The 24,647-nt window shown below is 44.2% G+C and overlaps 1 protein-coding gene across 3 annotated transcripts in view; it reads left to right on the forward strand.

The window, feature by feature from the left end:
- The window catches only part of EEF2K (eukaryotic elongation factor 2 kinase), a 64,749-nt gene extending 48,175 nt beyond the window's left edge, over positions 1-16,574 (forward strand). For 2 of the 3 annotated variants that reach the window (XM_065924477.1, XM_065924480.1), the window contains exons 14-18: positions 367-501; positions 612-800; positions 6,768-6,892; positions 11,563-11,741; positions 13,021-16,342. In XM_065924477.1, coding sequence (XP_065780549.1) covers positions 367-501; positions 612-800; positions 6,768-6,892; positions 11,563-11,741; positions 13,021-13,130 — 738 coding nt within the window. In that variant the 3' untranslated portion in view covers positions 13,131-16,342. The other variant, XM_065924479.1, reaches the window with a different exon arrangement.
- Positions 16,575-24,647: the final 8,073 nt, after the last annotated feature.

The following is a 24,647-nucleotide window of genomic DNA, read 5'->3' on the forward strand; positions in this document are numbered from 1 at the left end:
CACCCTGGGCTTGTGCAAAGAAAGCACAGTGGATGTGCTGCCGGCTCTGTAGTCAGGCTCTTCTGGAGCCTTGTGTGGGCAGCAGTTCAGGGTCAAACCTCCCTGACCAACTCAGATGGTTAAGTGAGGGGACCCTTCTCCGACGTGCGTGGTGCTAGCCTCTGGGTCCTAGTGCTTCAGCTTTGCCTCAGTGCCCATGAGCTGGCGTCATTCGGGAGACTGGAAATAGGCCCCCTTTGTCCAAGAAAACTTGACACCACACGGGTCCACGCCCCCTAACTTGCCAGGCTGGCTTTCGTAGCTGGGAGGGTGCGTCCATCCCCAGCCCCTCGCTGCTCTGGCTTGTAAGTACCGGGTCCTCCCCAGGTCTGTGTGGAGAAGTGGAATCTCTTCAACTCCTCCCGCCTCCACCTGCCGAGACCTTCGGCCGTGGCCCTGGAAGTGCAGAGGCTCAATGCTCTGGACCTCGAGAAGAAAATCGGGAAGTCCATTTTGGGGAAGGTATGGTGATGCCCTCTCTGCACCAACCCGGAGCTTCCCCGGCTGGCTGGGGGCCCCTGGGCTGTGGCTGCAACCTGCAGGCAGCCAGGCCCACCCACCATCTGCGGCAGGTCCATCTGGCCATGGTGCGCTACCATGAGGCTGGCCGCTTCTGCGAGAAGGACGAGGAGTGGGACCGGGAGTCGGCGGTCTTCCACTTGGAGCACGCGGCCGACCTGGGCGAGCTGGAGGCCATCGTGGGCCTGGGACTCATGTACTCGCAGCTGCCCCACCACATCCTGGCGGATGTCTCTCTGAAGGTGAGCAGGTGGGGGCTCAGTCAACCCATCACCCTTCCTCCTCTGGGCTTTTTTTTTTTCATTTATTTTTATTAGTTGGAGGCTAATTACTTTACAGTATTGTAGTAGTTTTTGCCATACATTGACATGAATCAGCCATGGATTTGCATGTGTTCCCCATCCCGATCCCCCCTCCCGCCTCCCTTCCCACTTCTCTGGGTTTGTGAGCTTCCCTGGTAGCTTCCCTTGGACTGCAAGGAGATCCAACCAGTCCATCCTAAAGAAAATCAGTCCTGAATATTCATTGGAAGGACTGATGCTGAAGCTGAAATTCCAGTACTTGGGCCACCTGCTGCGAAGAACTGACTCATTTGAAAAGACCCTGATGCTGGGAAAGATTGAAGGTGGGAGGAGAAGGGGATGACAGAGGACGAGATGGTTGGATGGCATCACCGACTCGATGGACATGAGTTTGAGTAAACTCTGGGAGTTGGTAGATAGACAGGGAGGCCCGGCGTGCAACGGTCCATGGGGCTGCAAAGAGTCAGACACAACTGAGTGACTGAACTGAATTGAACTGCTGGCTCAGATGGTAAAGAATCTGCCTGCAGGGCAGGAGATCCAGGTTCGATCCCTGGGTCGGGAAGATCCACTGGAGAAGGAAATTGCAACCCACTCCAGTATTCTTGCCTGGAGCATCCCATGGGCAGAGGAGCTCAGTCCACCCATCACCCTTCCCTCCCTGGGTTTATGCCCTGGAAATTTCCTGGTCACCACTCTGGGGCCCGGCACTTCCAAGTTAGCTGACTCTGATAGAATTGGTCTCTGGCTTTGGGGTCTGAGTAAAGATGACTGTCGTGTTCCCAGGCAGTTACAACATGGTGCAATGGGAGAAACAGAAGATACTGCTGCACACAAATGAGGGAAGGGCCTTAGCTGGGGTTTCCTGATTGTCATTCCCTAGTGACTAGAACAGGCCTGGCACAGACTCCAGATTCAGCATTCATTTGTGGAATGAATGAAAGACGTGATCCCTAAGGTAGACCTGAAGACCCAGTGGAGTCAGCCAGGCACAGGGTGGGAGCAGCAGTGTGGGCAGAGGGAACAGCGTGGGTCTAGGTCCTGGGGAGACAGCCAGGGTGGGGTTTGGAGGACATGAGGCCATTGGTGTAGCTGGAGCATGGGGTGTGAGGAGGAGGTGCAGGAGACGAGGCCAGAGAGGGGGCCCCAGACTGGACGGGTGTGCCAGAAATCCGTGAGGGTGTTTTAATATAAAAAGGTTTACAGTGAAAAATCTCCCTCCTACCTTTTCCTCCATCTTCTCATCATCATATGTAATTCCAAGAGGGTGTTCATTTCCTAGAACTGCCATAAGGGATAACCACCGACTGGGTGGCCTAAAACAACAGAAATTCATTCTCTTATGGTTCTAGATGTCAAAGTCCAAAATCAGGTGTCAACATACCCATGATTTTCTAGCTTCTGGTGGGTAGAGGCAATCTGGGGTGTTCCTTAGTCTGGGGCGCATCACTCCAGTCTGTTGCCATCTTCACATGGCCTTCTGTCTGTGTCTCTGTGTCTCTTTTCTCATGAAGACAACAGTCCTATGGAGTTTAGGGCCCACCCTACTCCAGTATGACCTCATCTTAACTAATGAAATCTGTCCATTTGGAAAGACCCCGCATTCTACAGTTCAGAGAGTTGCAAAGAGTTGGCCGTGACTAAGCAGCTAAGCATGCATGCACAGGGATAACTCAAAGCCTTTTTTAAAGATATATTTATTTATTGGCTACGGTGGGTCTCCATTGCTGCACGTGGACTTTCTCTACCTGTGGTGAGCCGGGGGCTACTCTTATTTGTGATGTGCAGGCTTCTCATTGTGGTGGCTTCTCTCGTTGTGGAGCACATGCTCTAAGACTTGTGGGCTTCAGTAGTTGCGGGTTGCAGGCTTAGTTGCTCTGCGGCTTGTGGAATCTTCCTTGACCAGAGATTGAATGGGTGTCCCTTGCATTGCAAGGCAGGTTCTTAACCACTGGACCATCAGGGAAGCCCCTACACCATTTTTATTTCCTGTTTTAGATGGTGAAAGAGCAAGTTTGGCTGGGGAGAGGGGGATTTGACAGGTGGATGAAAGTTCCCTCATTTCTCTAGTCTCCATGCTCCCTGAGGGCTGGATTGAATACATCTCATTTAGCCAGTGGTATGTTGGCAAATGCTTAATGACTGGTTCTTGCAGGTGGGGAGGGAATCTCTGTTCATATATGTATGTAGGCTTATTAGACATTTAGTGATAAAAGAAAGTGGAGAGTATGGTTTACAAACAATAATAAAAATATTCTGTTGTGAATTCCATATGGTTAGTTTATCCTTACAGAATTCTTTCACTAACTTTTGTGGCGCTCATACCTGTAGCCTCCCTCTGGTTGTGGTTGATGAAGAAGGAGTGAAGTTCTGACGTGAATACTGGTTGACACTTTCACTTACTTTAATGAGTAAAATGGAAGTGAAAAAAGCACGCTCTTTGTCAGAGTTGGAGCTTCATTTATTCGCTGCTGACATGAGCAAGACTCCTTTGCTGAATCAGATGATAGTTTTAAATACTGAAGAGACTCCAGTTTCTTGCACTCATCACAGTGTAATGGCTACAGACACAGCATACTTTTAAATGAATCTGCACTATTAATATTTTACCATCTCTTGGTGTAAATGCTCCCACTGTGGCCAGTGTCCAGGTACTAACATAACATCACTGAGCACAGAATTGGAGGGAACGCATAGCAGTGCGTTGTTATGTAGCATTTCCGCTATGCAGATTCCATAGGCCAGTGGCTTTCAATCGGGCATCCTCCTTCTCCACGGGATGCTTAGCAGTATCAGGAGATACCTTGGTCGTCACAGCTCTGGGAATACAGCTGGCGTCTAGTGGACAGAGGCCAGGGATGCTGCCAAATATCTACAGCACACAGGCCAGTCCCCACACAACAGAATTATCCCGTCTAAAATGTCGTTAGTGCTGAGGTTGAGAAGCCCTGCAATGGATATTAATAACCTCAAGACCATAGATAACACTAAAGCAGAGTAAAATAATTAGGAAGTGATGAGCTTTGGGTGTTTGTTACCTTTCATTTAACTGTAAGTTAACATAATTTAATTTTTAATAAAGTCTGTGTTTTATGACTGGTTTGCTGTCACATCATTTTTCATGAGCTTGTCGAGCCAGCTCCAGTATTCCTGCCACATCGGCCTGTTCCCCAGCATCTGGCACAGAGAGGATACTTAGAAGTGTCTGAAGCCTGAATAAAGGAATGCCGAGGCCCAGAATGAGTGGTGAGGGGCCAGGACCAGGGACCCTTTTCAATCTGTTTACGCCAGTCGCACCTAAGCCCCTTTCTAAAGGGATGTAGAAGCTGTTTCTGTTTTCTCATCTGAAGGTTGTCTTAAAGGCCTTTCTCTCTAGGACTGACTCTGACAGCCAAAAATAAAACACATGGGCAAGTGCCCTGAAAAGCTGCTGGCCCATCTCGCGCTTTCCCCATGGCCCCCGTTGTTTGGACCTTTTCGTATTATCTTGCTAAGACATTCACTCATCTGTGCTAAGCGCGTGTTGAGTTGCTTCAGTCATGTTCCACTCTTTGCAACCCCATGGACTGTAGCCCGCCAGGCTCCTCTGTCCACGGAGATTTCTCCAGGCAAGAATACTGGAGTGGGTTGCCATGCCCTCCTCCAGGGGATCTTCCCGACCCAGGGATCGAACCCATGACTCTTACGTCTACCTGTGGTGGCGGGAGGGTTCTTTACCCCTACCACCACCTGGAAAGCCCACTAATCCAGCACATATTTTTGACTGCTCCTACACTCTGAGCAGTGTCCTAGGTTATTGTTGACAACAGCAAACCTTTCAGATGGAAAAGAATGTAAATACAGGTAATAATTAACAAATGAAAATATTTCCAACAGAAATAAAAATAACAGACCTTTATTGAGCACTTCCTGTGCCAAGCATCATTCTTAAGTGCGAGATGGGTTTATATGACAGGGAATGAATGACTGGATAGGCCTCCTTTCTTGAATGTTAGTTCCCTGACTGGACATCCTGGCATCACTGACTCTATGGACATGAGTTTGAGCAAGCTCCAGGAGTTGGTGATGGACAGGAAAGCCTGGTGTGCTGCAGTCCATGGGGACACGACTGAGCGACTGAACTGGCGGACTCCCTGGCTGAACCTGTGCCCCCTGCAGTGAAAGCACAGAGTCTTAACCACTAGACTGCCAGGGAAGTCCCTATGGATAGCCCTCTTGTTATTAAGAGACTGATTCCAGGTGCAAGGGAGGCTGGGAAATGTAGTTTTTAGTGGGTCAGCCATGTGCCAGCAAAAATATGGCAGGGGATAATGGATATGGGGGACAACTGGTAGTCCCTGCCACACTTCTTGAAGCCTGAAGGTTGAGAAGGGCCTCATAGACTGATTATGAGAGCTTTATATTTGTCTCCAAGTGAGATAAGAAGTCCTAGAGCAGCTTTGATAGAGTAATATGACATGACTTGGGCTTAAAATATCTCTCTGGATCGATCTTGGAGAAGCAGAATAAAAGCAGATGGGAAAATGCATTGGTATAGCCACTGTGGGAAACAGTCAGCTCCTCAAAAGGCTAAACATAGAGTTATATGTGACCCAGAAGTTCTGCTCCTAGGTTTGTGTATGCATGCTCACTTGCTCAGTTGTGTCCAATCCTTTGCAACCCCCTGGTCTGTAGTCTGCCAGGCTTCTCTGTTCATGGAATTTTCTAGGCAAGACTATTGGAGTCAGATGCCATTTCCTACCCTGGGGGATCTTCCCGATCTAGGAATCAAACCTGCATCTCTTGTGCCTCCTACATTGGCAGGCAGATTCTTTACTTCTGTGCCACCTGGGCTTCCCCACTCCTTGGTATATGTGCTCAGTCATATTCCTCTCTTTGTGACCGACCCCGTGGACTGTAGCCCGCCAGGCTCCTCTGTCCATGGGGATTCTCCAGGCAAGAATTCTGGAGTGGGTTGCCATACCTTCCTCCAGGGGATCTTCCCAACCCAGGGATTGAACCCAGGTCTCCCGCATTGCAGGCAGATTCTTTACCAACTGTGCCACCAGGAAGCCTACTCCTGGGTATATAACCCTCCCCAAATAGATACATACGTCCACACAAAAGTTTGTACACAGGTGTTCACAGAGAATAGCTATAAAATGAAAACAATCCAAATGTCCATCACCTGATGACTTATGAACAGATAAACAAATTGTGGCATATTCATACAATGAAATGGTTTTTGGCCATAAGTGAGAATGAAACATGGATAGAAGCTGTATGAAATGAACTTTGAAAACCTTATGGCAAGTGGAAAAAGCCAGACACAAAAGACCACTTGTTATATGCTTGCATTTATATAAAATACCCAGAATAGGGAAATCTCTAGAAACAGAATGTAGTTTAGAGGTTGTCCAAGGCTGGGTGGGATGGGGAGCAATTGGGAGGTAATAGTTAAAGGGTATGGTGTTGTGATTTCTTTTTGACTTAATGAAAATATTCTAAAATTGGTTGTGGTGACGGTTGCACAGTCTGTAAATATACTAAAAACTACTGAGTTGTACACTTTAAATGAATGAGTTATATGAGTTATATCTCGATAAAGTTGCTAAAAAATTTAAAAGAACTGGAAGCTGGGAGCCCCTGTTGGAGGTAGATGGATGATGTGGTCTCTGGCAGAATCACATCAGATAGAGGTGGGAGTGGACTAAGCTTCCGTTTCTCCCTGCCTGATGAGAACCCCAGGGAGCTCTTTGCAGCAGGGTAAAGCCCTGTTCTCTTTTTCACAATGCGCAGTTCTATAGCAGCCTCAACCTGAAGCTCTCAATTCAAGAAACAGGGAAAAGACTTATGTATGAGATTCTGGCAGCCCCTCACATATAATGCTCATATTTTTCTCTCCCCCTCTTTGGTTTGTATGAACAGGAGACAGAAGAGAACAAAACCAAAGGATTTGATTACTTACTGAAGGCAGCTGAAGCTGGTGACAGACAGTGCATGATTCTGGTGGCACGAGCCTTTGACACCGGCCAGAACCTCAGCCCCGACAGGTACTGTGGCCGTGGCTCAGGTGGAACTGGTGGGAACCTGGGATGCAGGTGGGAGCCTGCGCTCTGGAATCAGAACAGACCTGGGTTCCAGGTGTGCCTCCCCCGAGTACCAGCCCCGTGACCGTGAGCGAGTAGGTTCACCTCCCTGACCTCAGTTTCTTCATTGCGTAAAATCAGAATACTGATAGAACCTGCACCCTAGGGCGGTTGTGTGTGGTTGTGTGAGGGTTAAATGAGATGATGCCTGTAATTTCACTGGCACATAAAGTGAGAGAGAAATGGCATCTTAGCCATTTTATGTAAAGATTTGTCTGAGAAAGAGTCTGAAGGGATATGTAGCATCAGGTCTAGAGCCAGTTGTTGCCAGATGATAGGATGAGGGGTGATTTTAATGGACTCTTCCTATTTTTGTTTTTACTGTTTCCACTTCTAAGAGGGAGTGGAGGAAAGGAAATGAACTCCAGGGGAGTTCAGTCCTGGTGTGAGTTTTCCAGAGTGATTTGGGCTTCCCTGGTTGGTCAGATGGTAAAGAATCTGCCTGCAATGCAGGAGGCCCAGGTTTGATCCCTGGGTAGGAAAAGCCCCTGGAGAAGGGAATAGTTACCCACTCCAGTATCCTTGCCTGGAGAATTCCATGGACAGAGAAGCCTGGCAGACTGCAGTCCATGGGGTCTCAGAGAGTCAGACAAGACTGAGCAACTAACACTTTCACTTTTTTTTTTTTTTTTTTTTTTCACTTTTTGGAGACCCCTGACAGCTACAACCCTATAGGTATTAACACCTTTTCCCTTATGCCTCTGGCAGAGATACCAGGATTGGATTCTCTGGTGGCAAGAGAGGAGAATGGCAGCTTCATCTCGGGTCTTTGGCTTGGCTGGTGGGAGGTCCCGGAAGTCCAGGAGCAGTGGGCGGTTGAGGGAATTCAACTCTCAGTGGGACCCACTGCTCACTGGCTCCCAGTGGATCTCAGCTTCCCCCTTTGTTCTCAGATGCCTGTGGCTTTCTGGAAGGGACAGTGTCCAGACCTCCAGGATTGGGGCAGCTTGGCACTTCCCTCCTATGGGAGTCATGTTCTCACCTCCCTCTCACTGAGTTTAGAAGCAAAGTCAGGACTGTGGTTCTGTCATGTCAAGCTCTCAGGGTCTGAAATGTCTGAATTACATGTCATGCAAACGTTTGTCAGCTACCTGCTGTGTAACAGTAATATTCCTTTATATTTGGGTGTGCCTTCATATCTGTGATTTTATTTCACTGAGAGCTAGAATTGGGTTTCCTGCATCTCTTCAGTGCCAGTGATTAGCACAGGGTCTGGTTCAGTGGTTGTTTTTTTTTTTTTTTTTTCTGAAAAGAAAACATGATTTTAAACATTCATATCTTATTCATTTCTAAATGGCAAGAGTTATCGGTAGACTTGAAAACACCTTGAAAACAAGTCCTTGGCCACCTCCAAATTATTCTTGGTGACCTTAACATCCCTCTGGCCATAGTCTTGGGATACAGTGGTTGTTTGAATGAAAGAATCAACACATCTCTTTGACACAGACCGGGCAGCATTTAGAGGCTTATTTTATGGATGTGTGGTTCTAAGAAGTGAAGGGGCTTGTCCGCAGTTAAGTAGCCAGTAAGTAGCAGGGCCAAAACTTAGGTCTTCTCATCTCTTCTCCAGTGGACTATACATAGCCTGCTTCTTAGGGGGCTTAAAATCACTGACGCGGAGGGGAGGTAAACAAAACAAACATGACATGATTTTGTCTGAAATCAGATGCCAACATCTATGATGCCCATTGAGACTTCCCTGTAGCTCAAATGGTAAGGAATCTGCCTGCAATGCAAGAGACTAGGGTTCGATCCCTGGGTCTGGAATATCCTCTGGAGAAGGGAAGGGCAACACATTCCAGTAATCTTGCCTGGAGAATCCCATGGGCAGAGAAGCCTGGCAGGCTGTAGTCCTTGGGGTCACAAAGAGTCAGACACGTCTGAGTGACTAATACACACGCATGACGCCACTGAGTGCAGTGGGTAACGACCATGTGGGTGTGGGGAACTAGGCATTGAATATCTGAGGCCCTTAAAAAATCTGAGGCCCTTAAAAAATCTTTACTATATGTGTTTTCTCTTTATGTCCTCTGTCTACTTTCTCTTTTTATTTGAGATGATAGGTTTTTTGTTGTTGATTTGTTAATAATTTTACATATATATTGGCTTCCCTTGTAGCTTAGCTGATAAAGAATCTGCCTGCAATGCAGGAGACCCCGGTTCAATTCCTGGGTTAGGATGGTACCCTGGAGAAGGAATGGGCTACCCACTCCCAGTATTCATGGGCTTCCCTGGTGGCTCAGATGGTAAAGAATCTGCCTGGCAATGCAGGAGATGTAGGTTTGATCCTTGGGTTGGGAAGATCCCCTGGAGGAGGGCATGGCAATCCACTCCAGTATTCTTGCCTGGAGAATCCCCAGGGAAAGAGGAGCCTGAAGGGCTACAGTCCATGGGGTCAGAAAGAGTCGGACACAACTGAGGACTAAGCACAGCACACATATATATTTTGGCCTTGTGGAATGTGGGATCTTAGTTCCCCAATCAGGGATCAAACCCATGCCCTTTGCAGTGGAAGCATGGAGTCCTACCCATCGAACCATCAGTGAATTCCCTGTAAAAATTTTTATTTTTTTAAGGCTGTTAGCTCTTTGGTATATGAGTTGACTTAAAACCTTTTTTCAGAGATGGCTACCATAGATTTAGGGCAGCAGGGAGACCATTTGCCACACAGTGCCCATTGTCTATTGGGTCTGGGGACATGCTGGTTTTTAATATTTGTGTAGTTAAATCTATCAAGATTTTCTTCCATAGCATCTTCCAAAGTCTTTCTCTTACTCTTCTTCCTCGTTCCAAGCAGCCCCAGCCTCTTCCATTCAGGGAGCATTAATGAGAGTCAGCTATTTGCAGTTAAGGGGGTTTGACCTTCTCAGAAGTTACCATCTCATAGGAGATGGAAAAGTCATTGGAAATTTCAAGGCATGGTGGACACGCTAACCAGTGGGTGTGGAGTTGGGTGGGGTGGGTGGGAAGAGAGTAGGCCCTTTTCCCTTCTTTTATATTTAATGTGTTGGGAGCAATTCTGCCTTGCCTTTCAAGACCAGAGAGGGTCAAAGCTGAAAGAATTGAGATCAGCTAGTTTAGTGGTTTCCAATCCACTGTTCAAACACCAGTCTTCTGGATGTGCCACAAATAATTTTCAAATAATGTCCTTTTATAAAATAAAATGGAGTCAAGATTATCTTCTGACACCATCCCAGCCAGCTGCTTCAGCAGACATTTATAGAGGCTGTGCTATTTGCTATTCCCTGGGAATGCAGCTGCGAACAAAACAGACACAGTCCCTGCCTTCCTAGAGCTTCCATTCTAGCCAGGGCAACCATAATAAACAAGTGAATAAGTAAACAGGAGAATTACAGTTGGAGGTAATGGTAAAAAATAGAGTATTTGGGGCCAGCGTCCCTGAAGAAGCTGAGCTGAGGTTGAAGAGATGAGGAGCCAGGTGTGGGAAGAGTTAAAAGAAGGATGTTCTAAGAAAAGGGAGCAGCAGGTGCAAAAGCCAAAGGGCAGACAGGAGCTGGCACGTTCGAGGAGGAGAAAGTGACCCAGCGAGTCTGGCACGACTGACGGGAGCTAAGACGGAAGGGTGAAGCCGGGTCCATATATATGTGTTTATATATAGAGCTGTAGCTCAGGGACATTTCATGAGGCACACAGACCTTCTTATCTGTGTCTCTCTTTGCTCTTTCCTGCGGTGCTATAGTTACTCCCGTGTTTGGTAATATGCATCAGTACACCCCAAGGAAAAGAGCCCACTGCCCTATTTAGTCTTTATTTTGTTTTGCTCAGATTTGGTTGGACCTTGTGTCTGCCTTTGTGGGTTTGGCCATTGTGCAGCCGTAGAAGAAAGAATTGAGGGTGAAGGACAGAGTCAGAAGGAAGAAGTCAGCTATTCTGGGGTCAGCCCTTCATTTTCTAGAGGAAAGCCAGAGCTGGCCAGCAGAGGCAGAGAAAGAAAGGGCTGAATGACCGCTGTCAGAAGGTTCTGGGGGCCTTGGTGAAGGGTACCCCAACCACCTCCTCTCCTGCACGAGTTATAGGGCAAATTGGTTGGGATACCACCCACTGCTAATGCAAACCCATAGGGTAGTTTTTTTGTTTTTTGTGGTTTTCTTTTTTTTTTTTTTTTGGCCACCTCTTGCAGCTTGTGGGATCTTAGTTCCCCAACCAGGGATTGAACCCAGGTCCTGGCAATAAAAGCCCCAGGTCCTAACTGGGACTGCCAGGGAATTCCTGTAGGGTGATTTTATGTAGACTAGAGAAATGTTCCCTTTCCTCAAGATACTCGACTTCCATCTGTTGGAAAATTATTGTACTGAATAATTTCATTTATGATAAAAATGATAAAAATCATTTCAGTTTCGTTAGGGAAAACTACTTGACCCCTATTGTAATAAATAAATAGGTCTACAGGGTGAATGACAGCCCTTAGCTGGGTGGCACTGGATACTATGGGTCCTGAAGCATAGATAGTGGCCCCACTGGGATCCCTGACTTGTCCCTCCTGCCGATGGGCCTCCTCCTTCCTGTCCTGTTGCCATGGTAACTTGCTCTTTTCCTCTATATCTCCTGACAAGGTCCCAGAGCTGGCCAGAGGCTCTCCACTGGTACAATACTGCCCTGGAGACAACTGACTGTGATGAGGGTGGGGAGTATGATGGGATGCAAGACGAACCCCGGTACATGCTGCTGGCCAGGGAGGCGGAGATGCTGTTCACGGGCGGCTGCGGGCTGGAGAGGGACCCACAGAGATCAGGTAGGACCTGGCAGACCTGCCGCTGGGGTGGGACAGGGCTGGATAGTGAGAGACATAATTCCTGTCTCACTGGGAATCACAACAAGATGCAAGACTGAGTTTCTTCTTTCCATTCTGGTGGGAGAAAGATTCATACTGTGCCTGTATTTTGCCAGGCTTGATACCCATATGATGCTTAGAAAGGGGCTTTATCAAGTTGGTAAGCAGATGAACCTTTTTAATAGTCACATGTTAGAAATTTGGGAGGTTTGTTTGCAATTCAAAAATTGAGCTGACATTTTCATAAAATTCACCATTTTATTTATTTATTTATTTATTTTTAATTCACCATTTTAAAGTGTATAGTTCTGTGGTTTTAGTATGTTCACAGAGTTATGCCATCATCACCACTACCTAATTCCAGAACATTTCCATCATGCCAGAAAGAAACCTGGTACCTATTAGCAGTAACTCCCTATTTCCCCTTCCTGTCGTCCCTGGCGACCACTAACCTACTTTCCGTCTTTATAGATTTACCTGTTCTGGTCATTTCATACAAATGGGATCACAGTATGTGACCTTTTGTGTCTTCCTGCTTTCAAGGATCATTCATGTTGCAGCCTGTGTCAGTACTTCACCCCTTGTTACTGCTGAATAATATTCCATTTTATAGATACTACATTTTGTTTATTCATTCATCAGTTAATGCATATTATATATATTAAACAACATGACAGACATACTGAACTCCTGGTTTTGCAGGTATAGGATGAGGCTAAGTTTAAAAGTTTTTTTTTAAGTTAGTATAACAAAATCAAGCAAATAATACTGTAATTCTGTAATCTTTTATTTGAAACTTCTAAATCCAAAAGCACTGAAAACGAAGTGTTTTTGTATGTTCTCCACAAATTCATTTGGTGGCCAAACCCATCTAGATACTTTATCCCTTCCACTTTCATATAGCCCCAATTTGTCCAATAGACGTCCTCAACCTGATTCTCAATGACTCAGTTGGAATCACTCATGAGCCCTAAGCCAATCACTGTGCTTCCTGGGATGGCTTACTCTGGGTGGCTGTGTCTAAGTCCTGACCACTGCCTGTGGCCTGGTGAAGAACAGGGAAGATGCTTTGATTGACCCGGCTTGGATCACGTGCACGCTCAGAGCCCCACCCAGGTTATGTGCAGGGATAGGGCAGAAGGAGTAACCTCGGTGTGATCTTCCTGGAGAGGGGTCAGGGATACCGAGCAGCAAAAACAAGGCTCTTCACCTCTTTGTACCCTACTTTGCTTTCTTTCAGGCGACTTATACACCCAGGCAGCCGAGGCAGCGATGGAAGCCATGAAAGGCCGGCTGGCCAACCAGTACTATGAGAAAGCGGAGGAGGCCTGGGCCCAGATGGAGGAATAACTTGCTGGAAAAAACCACTGCCAGCCAGCCCCAAGTTACAGGGTTAGGAGAGGGGGCAAGAAAAAGACTTCTTATTTAGGGTTGTTTGGGGGCTGGAGCGGGCAGTTTTTAGTAAATCAACTTTTGTATGTTCTTTTTTAACTCTTGAAAATGTCTTTGCTACCAGTGGAGACACTGCAGCTGTCCCTTAGGGCACTGGGGACTGAAAAAGCAGCCTAATGAACCAACATATCTTTCTGAGGTTCTTTTTCTATGTTTTATTGTTATTGTTGTTTGTCATGAGATGTAAGAAAATTTATCTTTTCTGCCCTGGAGGGAAAATATTAAGGCTTTGCTCCTCAGCCTTTTCAGGCTGGGCTGAAATCCCAGGCCCACAGAGTCTGTGTTTCCTAAGTCAGGATGAGGTGGGGAAGAGCAGAGCTGCATGTTAGCTTTCCATGAGGTGTGTATTGTCATGTCTGTCTTAGAGCAAAACCATCTTTCTCAGAGCATTTGGAAGAATGTGTGTGGCGTTTTTTGGTGTGTGTGAGACTGTACATCTCCCAGGCCCTCTTCTGCTGTGGGGGAGGGCCCACACACTGTTTTCTTATCTTTTAATTTCCTTCCTGAAATGCAACTGATTTTGTGGAATACAGCCAAATTACATTCTGAAGCATGTTTTCCACAGTGGGCTTTACAAAACAGGTTTGATTTCTATATGCACACTTTTACTACCTCTAATTCCTGCCTCAGCTTGTGTGGAAGTGGGGGCACCTCAAAGCTTTTACGTGTAAGGGCTGTGGCTTGGAAGGTTGAAACCTTTCCTCCAAGCAGACATGAACTTTGCATCTCAGTGGCAGCATCCACAATATGACTGAAGTACCCCTTGTACAGTATTCCTCTGTATTTTCTTAGCATCTGATGTTCTTACGAAGAATCTGCTCCCAACCCCCATCCTCGGCATTTTCTGCTTGAAGCTTGGCTGATTTTCTTGTCATTTGTAGTAGGATGCTTTCAGCAGCAGTCCCTTGAGATTTGTTTAAGCTGTTGGAGAATGAGAGGGCAAGAACTATAAACACTCATTAATTCCAGTGGTTTCCCCAGGGCCAGGCTATGGCTATCTGTATTTAATGAGTGTTCTCTTTAGAAAGATTAAAAAAAAAAAAAAAAGGATTTCAGATTTAACATCAGTGTGATTTCAACTGATGTTTCAAATAGCAAAGAAAACAGACTGCTTTGGTCAACCCCAAGTGCTAAAGCAACATCTCTTTGTTTAAAAATCAAAACATAAAACAAAAAACAAAAAACAGCGTAACATACAAACCAGTTCATTAAGACAGGTCCTTCAGCATGTTAGTGTTAAGTACTGTGCAGTCATGACCCTCTGCATGGATTCGGTTCCAAAGTTAAGAGTGTGCCCTAAAGGAAAAATCAAGCAGAGTCAAAATTACCCTTGAAAAATCCTTTGGATCACCTATAAATGACGGGTCCCCCTGTTTTTGTATTTGGACTCACCATAACAAGTTTCCTCCAAAAGCTGGAACTAATTACCCTTTTGCCGTTTGCACAGATCAAGCAGTTGGCTTGCCTTAAGTCTTGTGTGTTTTAAACCAGTGCATATAGTTAATTTGCATTTGTTAAATGTAAACTAGAAGCAACTTTGACTTTTCAAGGTTCTCAAGCCTCATTAACTGATGCTTTTGTTGTTGCTGTTGTTAGTTCAACCAGTCTCCTCACTCTCTGAGATTTTATTATGCAAATCATTTATGTTCCCTGGCCACCGGTCTCATTTCTTAGTTGCCTGTCAGTGCTTTTCTGTAACACAGGGATTGGCAACTTTTTTCTAAAGGGCCAGATAGTAAATATTTTAGGCTTTGTGGGCCTTATGATCTCTGTTGCAACTACTCAGCCTTGCCCTTGTAGTGCAGAAACATCGGTGAATGAAACCTAAATGAATGAGTGCAGCTGGTGTTCCAATAAAACTTTATTGTCAAAAACAGCCTGCCTGGGCTATAGTTTGGCAGCCCCTGCTCTAATTCTGACTAAGAGTTACTATATTAAACCCTGAAGATGAGCGTTACCTCAATTTTTCTTCAATCTCTAGTGCTTAAAAACAGTGCCTTGGCACCGACTAAGCACTCGGTAAATTCATAAAAAATGGAGTGTTTGTGGCTCTGGTTCCTCCAGCCTGTCTGGAATGGCTTGGTCACCTGTGCAATTCCACCCATCCATTTGGCTTTAATGTCAGCAGGTGGTCCCCTTCTCCTCTAGGAGACTGGAATGGCCTGGGTATACTACAGCTAATCAAATGCTTCTTTAAGGACCAGTGAGAGCAAAGTGATCTGCAAGACACAAATCCTTCTGAGCCAACAGAACTTACTCCACCTTCAAAAGATAGTCTGTGCCTTCTAAAATTGATTAGGGCATCTTCTTTTTCCACAAATGCTGGGCATCCAAAAAGCAAAAAAACCTCAGGACATCCAGCCCAACTGGGAAGACATCAGAGACTGTCTTCAAGTACAAGAAGCAGGCGAAGGTCCAGGAGAGTAGCAGAGTCAAGGGTATGATCAGTATCTTCACAGATGGGAAATTCAAGGCTCTGAAAGGTAGTCTCTTTCCAGATATCCTGCTGGTTAGAGGCTAAGCTAAAGCCAGGATCCGGGAGCTACTCTTAGGGGATCCTGGGAATAAAATTTAAAATTAAACTGGAGTAAACTGGAGTATACTGTCTCTCAGTTTTGGTATAGGTTTAAAAAGAAAAAAAAGCAGGCTTTATGGATGTAAGTAGGAAAAAAAAAATCCCTAACCCCCAGTGCAGCTGGATGTCCTTATTCCCTCCTCACCTGAGGCCCTGTGGGAATGTATCATCAAATGCAACCTTGATGAATCAAACCAGGTAACTTACTGTTGTTGCTCTTTTAATGACTTCCTTTCCTTTCATCCCAGCACATTTGTCTGCAGTACTAGACATGTTTTACAAATCAACAAAATGTTTACACAAGTATGTGCAGCTTGGGGGGGGGGCAGGGGGAAGGAGACAAAATATGCATATTCTCTGCAATTGTGCCTGTTACTCATTTTTTCTAATCTCTGAGGTAACCATTTAACCTAGACAAGGTGGACACTGGGTGGGACCCAGAGAAGTGGCTTGTATTATAGATTTATTTTTGCATATGTATTAAGTTCAATTTTGCCTTTCCAAATAAAGTGATTTCTTTCTTTCTGGTCTCAAATTCAAGTGTCTTCTGGTAACAGATGAGTGAAAGAACTGAATGGAGACAGAGTGGATTGAAGGCCTTAGTCCCACCTGAAAGAAGCAGCTCAGATTCAGCTCCAGATGGTTGTCCCCATGGGGAGTGTGGGCTCAATGTTGCCCCCGTTTTCCAGTTTTTCAAGTTGCTGAAAATTGGATTTTTTAATGCAAGTTTTCTCAATTTTTAATATTTCTAATAAATTCTTAACAAAAACCTTCCAGATTTGGCACATATGTTTTGCATTTGCTTTATATAAAGGATGTACCCCTCTTTTTTGGGGGGGGGGGTTTCTGACCTAGAAAACAAAGAAGAATTTTTACCAATAGACTTGTCATCAATTTCAAAGAAAATACATGTAAAAAGTGTTTTGTGATCTAAAACTTGAAAAAATGTTGCTTATTTGCATGATCATTTGGTTTCAAGCTAATTGCTTTTTAAGAAATTCAATGAGAATTTCTTTAAAAATTTTAAGAATATTAAGAAATTTGAACATTAGCATAACTCTACATGGTATATTGAACACACATTTTTTATTTTTTAGTCCATTTGCTCGTAAGTCCCAACTAAAATGACAGGAAAGAAATTTTCTTAATGGCATAAGCCCATGAGGATGAAAAGGAGGAGACATCAACAACAACAAAATACTGGATGCTGGAAAGGAGATAGACCGTGAATTAGCAGACCCAAGAAAGCTGGATCAGCTGTAGAGAAATCTGAGAGCCAAGTTTTCATCAATGAAGACACCCCCAAAACGATAAGCAATAGGCACCAGGAGCCTCTGGAAGGTGAGAGTGAGAGTGAAATGGTGCTAAAAATGTAGGTTCAGTTGAAAGACTTAAAAGCAGCAGACCTCTAGACCCACTCACCTCCCCTGTGTAGCCAGTCAGCTGCTCCTTCATCACCCTGCAGAAGCCTAGGATAGCAGGCACAGCAGAAAGTGAGGCTTTGGGGGGGCTCCGAGGAGCTCCAGTTCTTTGTGTCTCAGCTCAGAAAGAATTCAGTGAGAGGCAAAGTGATAGATAGAAAGTGACATTAAAATAGGATGCCTGCGAGGCTGATAAGAAGGCAGGCAAGAAAATGCCACTCTGAGAACTTAGTGGGCTACAGTTTTATAATCAAAGGAAAAAGCGGGGAGGGGGAAAAGACCACCTTCTTCCTCATTCTTCCATCATCAGCCCCTCCTCCAGGTTGGGCAGAGGAGTTTTCTTATCCCTTCGTGGTCAAGCTGGGACTATCATAGCATTATGGAAAAATTATTTCAGGTATCAGCACAGTGAGGGTCTTTACTTTGAAATGACACCTTAACGTAAATTACTGGCGTTTTTTTTTTTTTTAAGATTTATTTATTTTTAACTATGCTGGGTTTTTGTTGCTGCACGCAGGCTTTCTCTAGTTGTGATGAGCAGGGGCTACTCTTCTTCCTGGTACACCAGCTTCTCCTTGTCCTGACTTCTTTTGTTGCAGAGCATAGGTACATAGGCTTCAGTAGTTGGGACATATGGGCTGAGTGGTTGTGGCTCATGGACTCTAGACTGTTGGCTCAGTAATTGGGGTGTTTGGGCCTAGTTGCTACATGGCATGTGGGATCTTCCCCGACCAGGGATCAAACCTGTGTCCCCTGCATTGGCAGGCACTCTCAACCACTAGGCCACCAGGGAAGCCCCAAACTTTCTTTATGTGTGTAGAGAGCATGTCCTAGGGTTCATTAACTTACTGAGCTCCAGTGGGCAGGATGTTGGTCTCATGCACATGTTGTTTCATTGTTTGGGGGGATGTCTCATACTTCTCCTGCATGGTTTTGTTGCTAAGCAAGCTTGCTTGGTTTTGTGGTTAAGCACTCCTGCTTTCTTGAGTAATCATTAACTTACAGGGGTCTCCCCATACTTTTTCTTTACTTAAAATTCTCTAGTGGGATTAACTGTTTAATTACCTACTTTGTCCACTTACTCTGGCCCTGTCAAGGCTCCTCTACTGAAAGGAGGGTTGTGCAAGTTTCTGTATTGTTGTAGGGTATCCACCAGCCTTCTTTGCCCCTGTGCTCCCAGGCACACTGGCAGCTGACTTTGTCCCTCCTAGTGGAGGGCAGACAACTGGAAAAAGTTCTTGTAAATCTTAGCAGCCTAAGATGAAAGACTTAAAACTACTTCCCCCTAACAAAACAGACTGGCCAGAGCACCTCACCAAAAAAGTCTCATCCATCAAGTCCCACCCACAACCACACAGACAGAAATTCCCAGACAACATGTTAGAGCCCCATTCTTAAACTTGAACAGCCAACCCAAAGATCCATATAGAAGGAAGGTATTTCATACAACAAACAGAACCCACAGAAAAGAGCATCTTTGAGGAAGCAATATGCCTAGAGAAGAAAACTTTAATAAAAACTATCAATATCCTTTGATAAAATATTGCACCCATGCAAAAAGAACAAGATGCGATTCTAAGAATTCACACAGTAAAGAGCTCTTGTAAACTGAATACACTTACAGAAATGAGTAACTTAATAGAAGGTCTGGAAAATGCAGTAGAGGATACTTCCCAGGAAGTGAAACAAAAGAACAAAGAGGCTGAAGGATAGGAGAGGAAATTCTAGAAGCCAGAGGAACAGGCATTTTGGGCTGCACAACTATTCCTTAGTAAAACAGTTATAACTGTTGACCATTTTTGCTTTGTGGATACGTCAGCTAAGAACAGCCTGAGATTATTTATGTGTAACCTTTAAAGGATCTTTCCTTGGCCTTTTAAAATCTGGGGACAGGATTCTAGGATCCTAGTTTCATAGCTAAAAATTTCATATAGGCTTTTAGTAGAAATTAAGCATATGTGTAGATATAGATATCATTTTTACTGAATTATGTTCAACATGTAGATTAAAATGTAAAGAGGTTTAACTCAGTCCTACCAATATGCAAATCACTTAGAAGTGAGAAATTGCTTTCACTGTAATACAGTGAAGTTTCCAAAAAGATTTGGTTTCTCTTCTATCTTGACATGTTACTGGAAAGAACTGACTCCATCCACATTGGATCTGTTTCTTTGACGTTAACCTTTGCTCCCCATTGCTTTTGTTCACTAAAAGGACACTGTTTATATGAAACGGCCTGCCTCTGGGACCCCTGCCCCTCGGCCAGAATAGTGAACCGAAGTGCCTCTCTTCAGATCCATCTGTGGATGACTACAGGAAGGAAAAAATTAACACATTCCCTGCCCAAGGCTAGCCATTCCAGGAGATATTTGCAAGATTAATGGTCTTTTACTTTTCTTCCTCACCTCCCTCCATCTCTGTTCTATAAAATAACCTGGCATTCAGGCCCCAACAAGATGGTTATTTTGAGACATTAGTTTGCCATCTTCTCAGTTGGCTGACTTCCCGAATAAAGTTGTGTTCCTTGCCTCAATACCTCATCTCCAACTCACTGGCAAGCTTGGACTCAGTAACAGACATACTTATCAGTATTTAAAATCACCAAAAAAAGAAAATATCACTGAAAGGAACTCATAAGTCTGGTTATGACTGGGTGTGGGTTTTTTTTTCCCTTTTATGAGTCATCTGAGGAATCCATTTGTTTTTCTCCATACACACTTCTCTTTCTTTCTGACTTCATGCACAATTTTAGTTTTCTCAATTATAAATAAAATTAATTCCAAAGAATAATACTAGTAGTATATATTGGAAAAAATAGATGTAGTCTTAATTAAAATAAAACAAAATATAGGATTTCCCTGGCAATCCAATGGTTAAGACTCTGAGCTTCCAATGCCGGGGACAGAGGTTTGATCCCTGGTCAGGGAATTATGCTCCCATGTGGCCTGGCTTAAAAGAAAAAGAGAAGATATTTTAGGAGCCCAAGTTAGAACAGAGACAGTAGAGAGGAGAGAGTCCTTTGGGCTACACCAAGCAGCATCAGTTCAGTTCAGTTCAGTGGCTTAGTCATGTCTGACCTCTGCACTGCAGCACGCCAGGCTTCCCTGCCCAGCACCAGCTCCTGGAGCTTGCTCAAACTCAGGTCAATTGAGTTGGTGATGCCACCCAACCATCTCGTCCTCTGTCATCCCCTTCTCTTCCTGCCTTCAATCTTTCCCAGCATCAAGGTCTTTTCTAATGAGTCAGCTCTTTGCATCAGGTGGCCAAAGTTCTGGAGCTTCAGCTTCAGCATCAGTCCTTCCAATGAATATTCAGGACCGATTTCCTTTAGGACTGACTGATTTGATCTCCATGAGTCCAAGGGACCTCAAGAGTCTTATCCAGCACCAAAGTTCAGCCATGCAGCTTGCAGGATCTTAATTCCCTGACCAGAGAGCAAACCCTTGCCCCTGCAGTGGAAAGGTAGTCTTAACCACAGGATCGCCAGGGACCTGTGAGAATCTTTTTAAAATGTTGAGAACATTTCTTGGGATGGAAGGATGTGTCTCCAGAACAATAGGGCCCATTAAGTATCTAGCACAATGGATAGAATTTAACCTATGCGAAGATTCAACTTCCTGAAATTTCAGAACATTGAGGACAAGGAAAAGACACTGAAAACTTCCAGAAGGAAAGAACAAGTTTCATACAAATGACTGAGAATCAGAATAACATCAGGCAACTCAATAGTAACACTGGAAGTTGGAAGTTGATGCCTTTTAAATTGTGGGGAAAATATTCTTTAATGGAGAGTCATATGCCCAAATTATTAAGCAAGCATAAAGGTGAAATAATGATAATTTCAGACATGTAAATTCTCAAAAAGGTAATCTCTTGAGTACTCTTTCTCCAGAAGACACTGGAAGAGTTGTTCTATCAAAAGAGAGCCACTGTGGGGGAAATAAGAAAGGCATGGGTTCCAACCTAAGAATGAGGCAAAGTCAGTCTCTACAGGAGGGTGAAGGGCCAGAGTTTAAGGGCATCTCTCAGGAGGGTGTGGGAGAAATATCTTCAAAAAGTTGAAGTGATAGAGCGCCTCTTGATTCTGTCTGTATGACAAGAATGGACTGTTTGCAGTTGAGTTAGGGATGAATTCATAGAAAGGTAAGTTTTTTAAAGACAGTTATTAAGTAAAGAATAAGATAAACAATATTTTCCAGAAGAGGAAAAATAATCATAGTTGAGAACACAGTTAAGCTTAAGCTTAGTTAGTAGCATTTACTGATTATTGTTCAAATGAAATTATAGTATGATTCTTTCAGGAGGGTTGAGGTGTTTGTGATGGCAGAAGTCGGGTGATTAAGGTTAAATTCTTATCTTCCTTAGTAGGAAATGCCTAAAACAGAAAAAAAGAAAGCAGCAATACAAGTACATTGTTTATACATATGGAGATAAACACCACAAGAATCAGCTAAAAGTTGAAAGTGGTTGCCTGGAGTGGAAGGGGTAGGCATACTATTCATTTTGATAACATGCCTTATAGAATTAATATCATATACAACTTTGATAAAATCATCAAAGTAAGAATTTATGCCATGAAATTAAATGACGCTTGCTCCTTGGAAGGAAAGTTATAACCAACCTAGACAGCATATTAAAAAGCAGAGACATTACTTTGCCAACAAAGGTCCATCTAGTCAAAGCTATGGTTTTTCCAGTGATCATGTATGGATGTGATAGTTGGACTATAAAGAAAGCTGAGCACCAAAGAATTAATGATTTTGAACTGTGGTGTTGGAGAAGACTCTTGAGAGTCCCTTGAACTGCAAGGAGAGCCAACCAGTCCATCCTAAAGGAGATCAGTCCTGAATACTCGTTGGAAGGACTGATGCTGAAGCTGAAACTCCAATACTTTGGCCACCTGATGCGAAGAACTGACTCATTGGAAAAGACCCTGATGCTGGGAAAGATTGAAGGCAGAAGGAGGAGGAGACGACAGAGGATGAGTTGGTTGAATGGCATCACCGACTCAATTGACATGAGTTGGAGTAAACTCAGGGAGTTGGTGATGGACAGTGAGGCCTGGCGGGCTGCAGTCCATGGGGTCACAAAGAGTGGGACACAACTGAATGACTGAACTGAACTGAAGAATTTATTATTTTTTGTACACACATTTATTTTTCGGTGTTTAATTTTTCACTAGCTTGTGTCCTAGCTCCTCAATGAAATGGTAAGATGAGTCATGAGAAAGGTCATGTGTTATACTACCTTGAGTCTTACATAGCCTCAAGCAAGCTATCTTTCCTTTAGTAAATTTGATGTTTCCTTCATTGTGGCTTGTCCACATGTAAATGGTGTCATAGTCTAATGTTCCACGAAGGTTTTCAGGTGTTCTGATGCTGTGATATTTTTGGAGTAACACAGCTTCCTGTTGCATTTTATGTCAGTTCCTCTTTTTCCCAAGCTGTTAGAACACTGTTATAATTAATCTATCAGTTATGTTGACTTCTATCTCTAATGCCTGATCACATAGGCTAGAGCCCCCATGAAGAAGGAAATGGCAACCCACTCCAGTCCTCTTGCCTAGAAAACTCCATGGATGGAGGCGCCTGGTAGGCTACAGTCCATGGGGTCGCAAAGAGTTGGACACGACTGAGCGATTTCACTTTCTCTCTCTATAGTTCCTTTTGGAGAAGGAAATGGCGACCCACTCCAGTGTTCTTGCCTGGAGAACCCCATGGACAGAAGGGCCAGGTAGGCTACAGTCTATGGGGTTGCAAAGAGTCAGACACGACTGAGCAACTAACACACAGACACACAGAGCTTGCATTCAGTAGGCTTTCAGTGACGGCCTCTGGTGGTTACTAGATGTCGCCTGGGCTAAACTAAACTGCATTTTCCAAAATTCCCTTCCCACCATGTCCAGTGAAGAGAAACCACAAGAGAAATTTGCAGGAGACATTAGCCCTGTTTCCTCTCTGGAGACTGATGGCATGCAGAACTCAGAGTAAGAATTTAAAATGTTTACTAACTAAGATACAAATGCTAAATTAAACTTGCTAAGTTAAAAATGCATCATGATAATTTACGTATTGAACATCCACTACTATGTTTTGTTGAATATTAAGACACCATTGATCTTAAGACGCACCATTATTTTCTGTATTAATAAGAAAAAAACACTGAAAATAAACTGTATGCCATGGATCATAAGATACAGGCCAGTTTTAGAGATATTAAAATGTGAAGAAAAAAAAACATGTCTTAGAAATAATGATACATGGCCTGTCAGACATTGGGCTGGACATACACAGTCACCTCTAACCCTGCAACCACCTTCAGTATTACTATGAACATTTTACAGATGAGAAAAATGAGGCTTAAAGGTAAGACACAGCAAAAACATTTGATAAGAATGCTTCCATTCATCAGGAAGGAAAGTTGGAGGTTTGAAGCTCAAATATCTTCATACTTCCAGCAGAAATGATGTCACCTGCAGCTGCTGCTGCTGCCTTATTCCGATGACCTCCAGCATGGGACAGAGGAGTGCGTTCGTAAAGCTGAAACTTAAAGGTATTGGAGGGAGGGTGCCAGCAGGAATGGAGTCTTCAGCTTAACTTGACTCAATACAGGAAGCCTCTCCCAGGTCTCTCAGTTTGGGTGGACCTTTAAGTGGTCAAGGTGTAAGATGACTGCCTGTCCCAGTCTGCCAAGGAGAGCCCTAGTTCATGCCTGTGTCCCAGTTTTCCTTCTAAGTAAGCATTTGTTCTAGACAGAAATGCTCTGATCACCCTGCATGCAAGTGTCTCCTCTGCAAAAACAGGGTTCCTCTTGGGGAGGCCTAGGTGATTGGGGGATCCTTAGTTGCAGGTAATAGAAATTAACACCAACCAACATTAGCAAAGCTTTTTTTTTTTTTTTTTGAGAAGGAGGTAACTTACACTTTGGAAGGTAAAAGGGAATTAATCAGGCCTCAGAAAGGAGGTCCCAGGGCAAGTTTGGGGATCTAGCAGAAGGTAACAGTCGAAAAGTTTCCTTCCCAGGCCCACTAGTGAGCTAAATTGGCTCTAGTATCCAGATTCAGATTTCCAGGATGAAGCATCTGATTGGCCTAATTTGGACTGGTGCTTTGATTGACAGTTCCTTCAAGACCACAGGGAGGAGCTGGGGAGGGATAAATTGGGAGCTCAGAATTGACATATACACACTACCATATATAAAATAGGTAACTAATAAGAACCTACTGTATGGCACAGGGAACTCTACTCAATGCTCTGTAATGACCTATAAGGGAAAAGGATCTAAAAAGGAGGGAATATATATATCACTGATTCACATTTCTGTACAGCAGAAAGTAACACAACATTGTAAATCAACTATACTCCAATAAAAATTAACTGAAAAAAAGACCACAGAGAGGAGTGTTTCCTCAAAGGAAAA

This window comes from Muntiacus reevesi, chromosome 2 (genome assembly GCF_963930625.1).
Source record: "Muntiacus reevesi chromosome 2, mMunRee1.1, whole genome shotgun sequence".
NCBI lineage: Eukaryota > Metazoa > Chordata > Mammalia > Artiodactyla > Cervidae > Muntiacus > Muntiacus reevesi.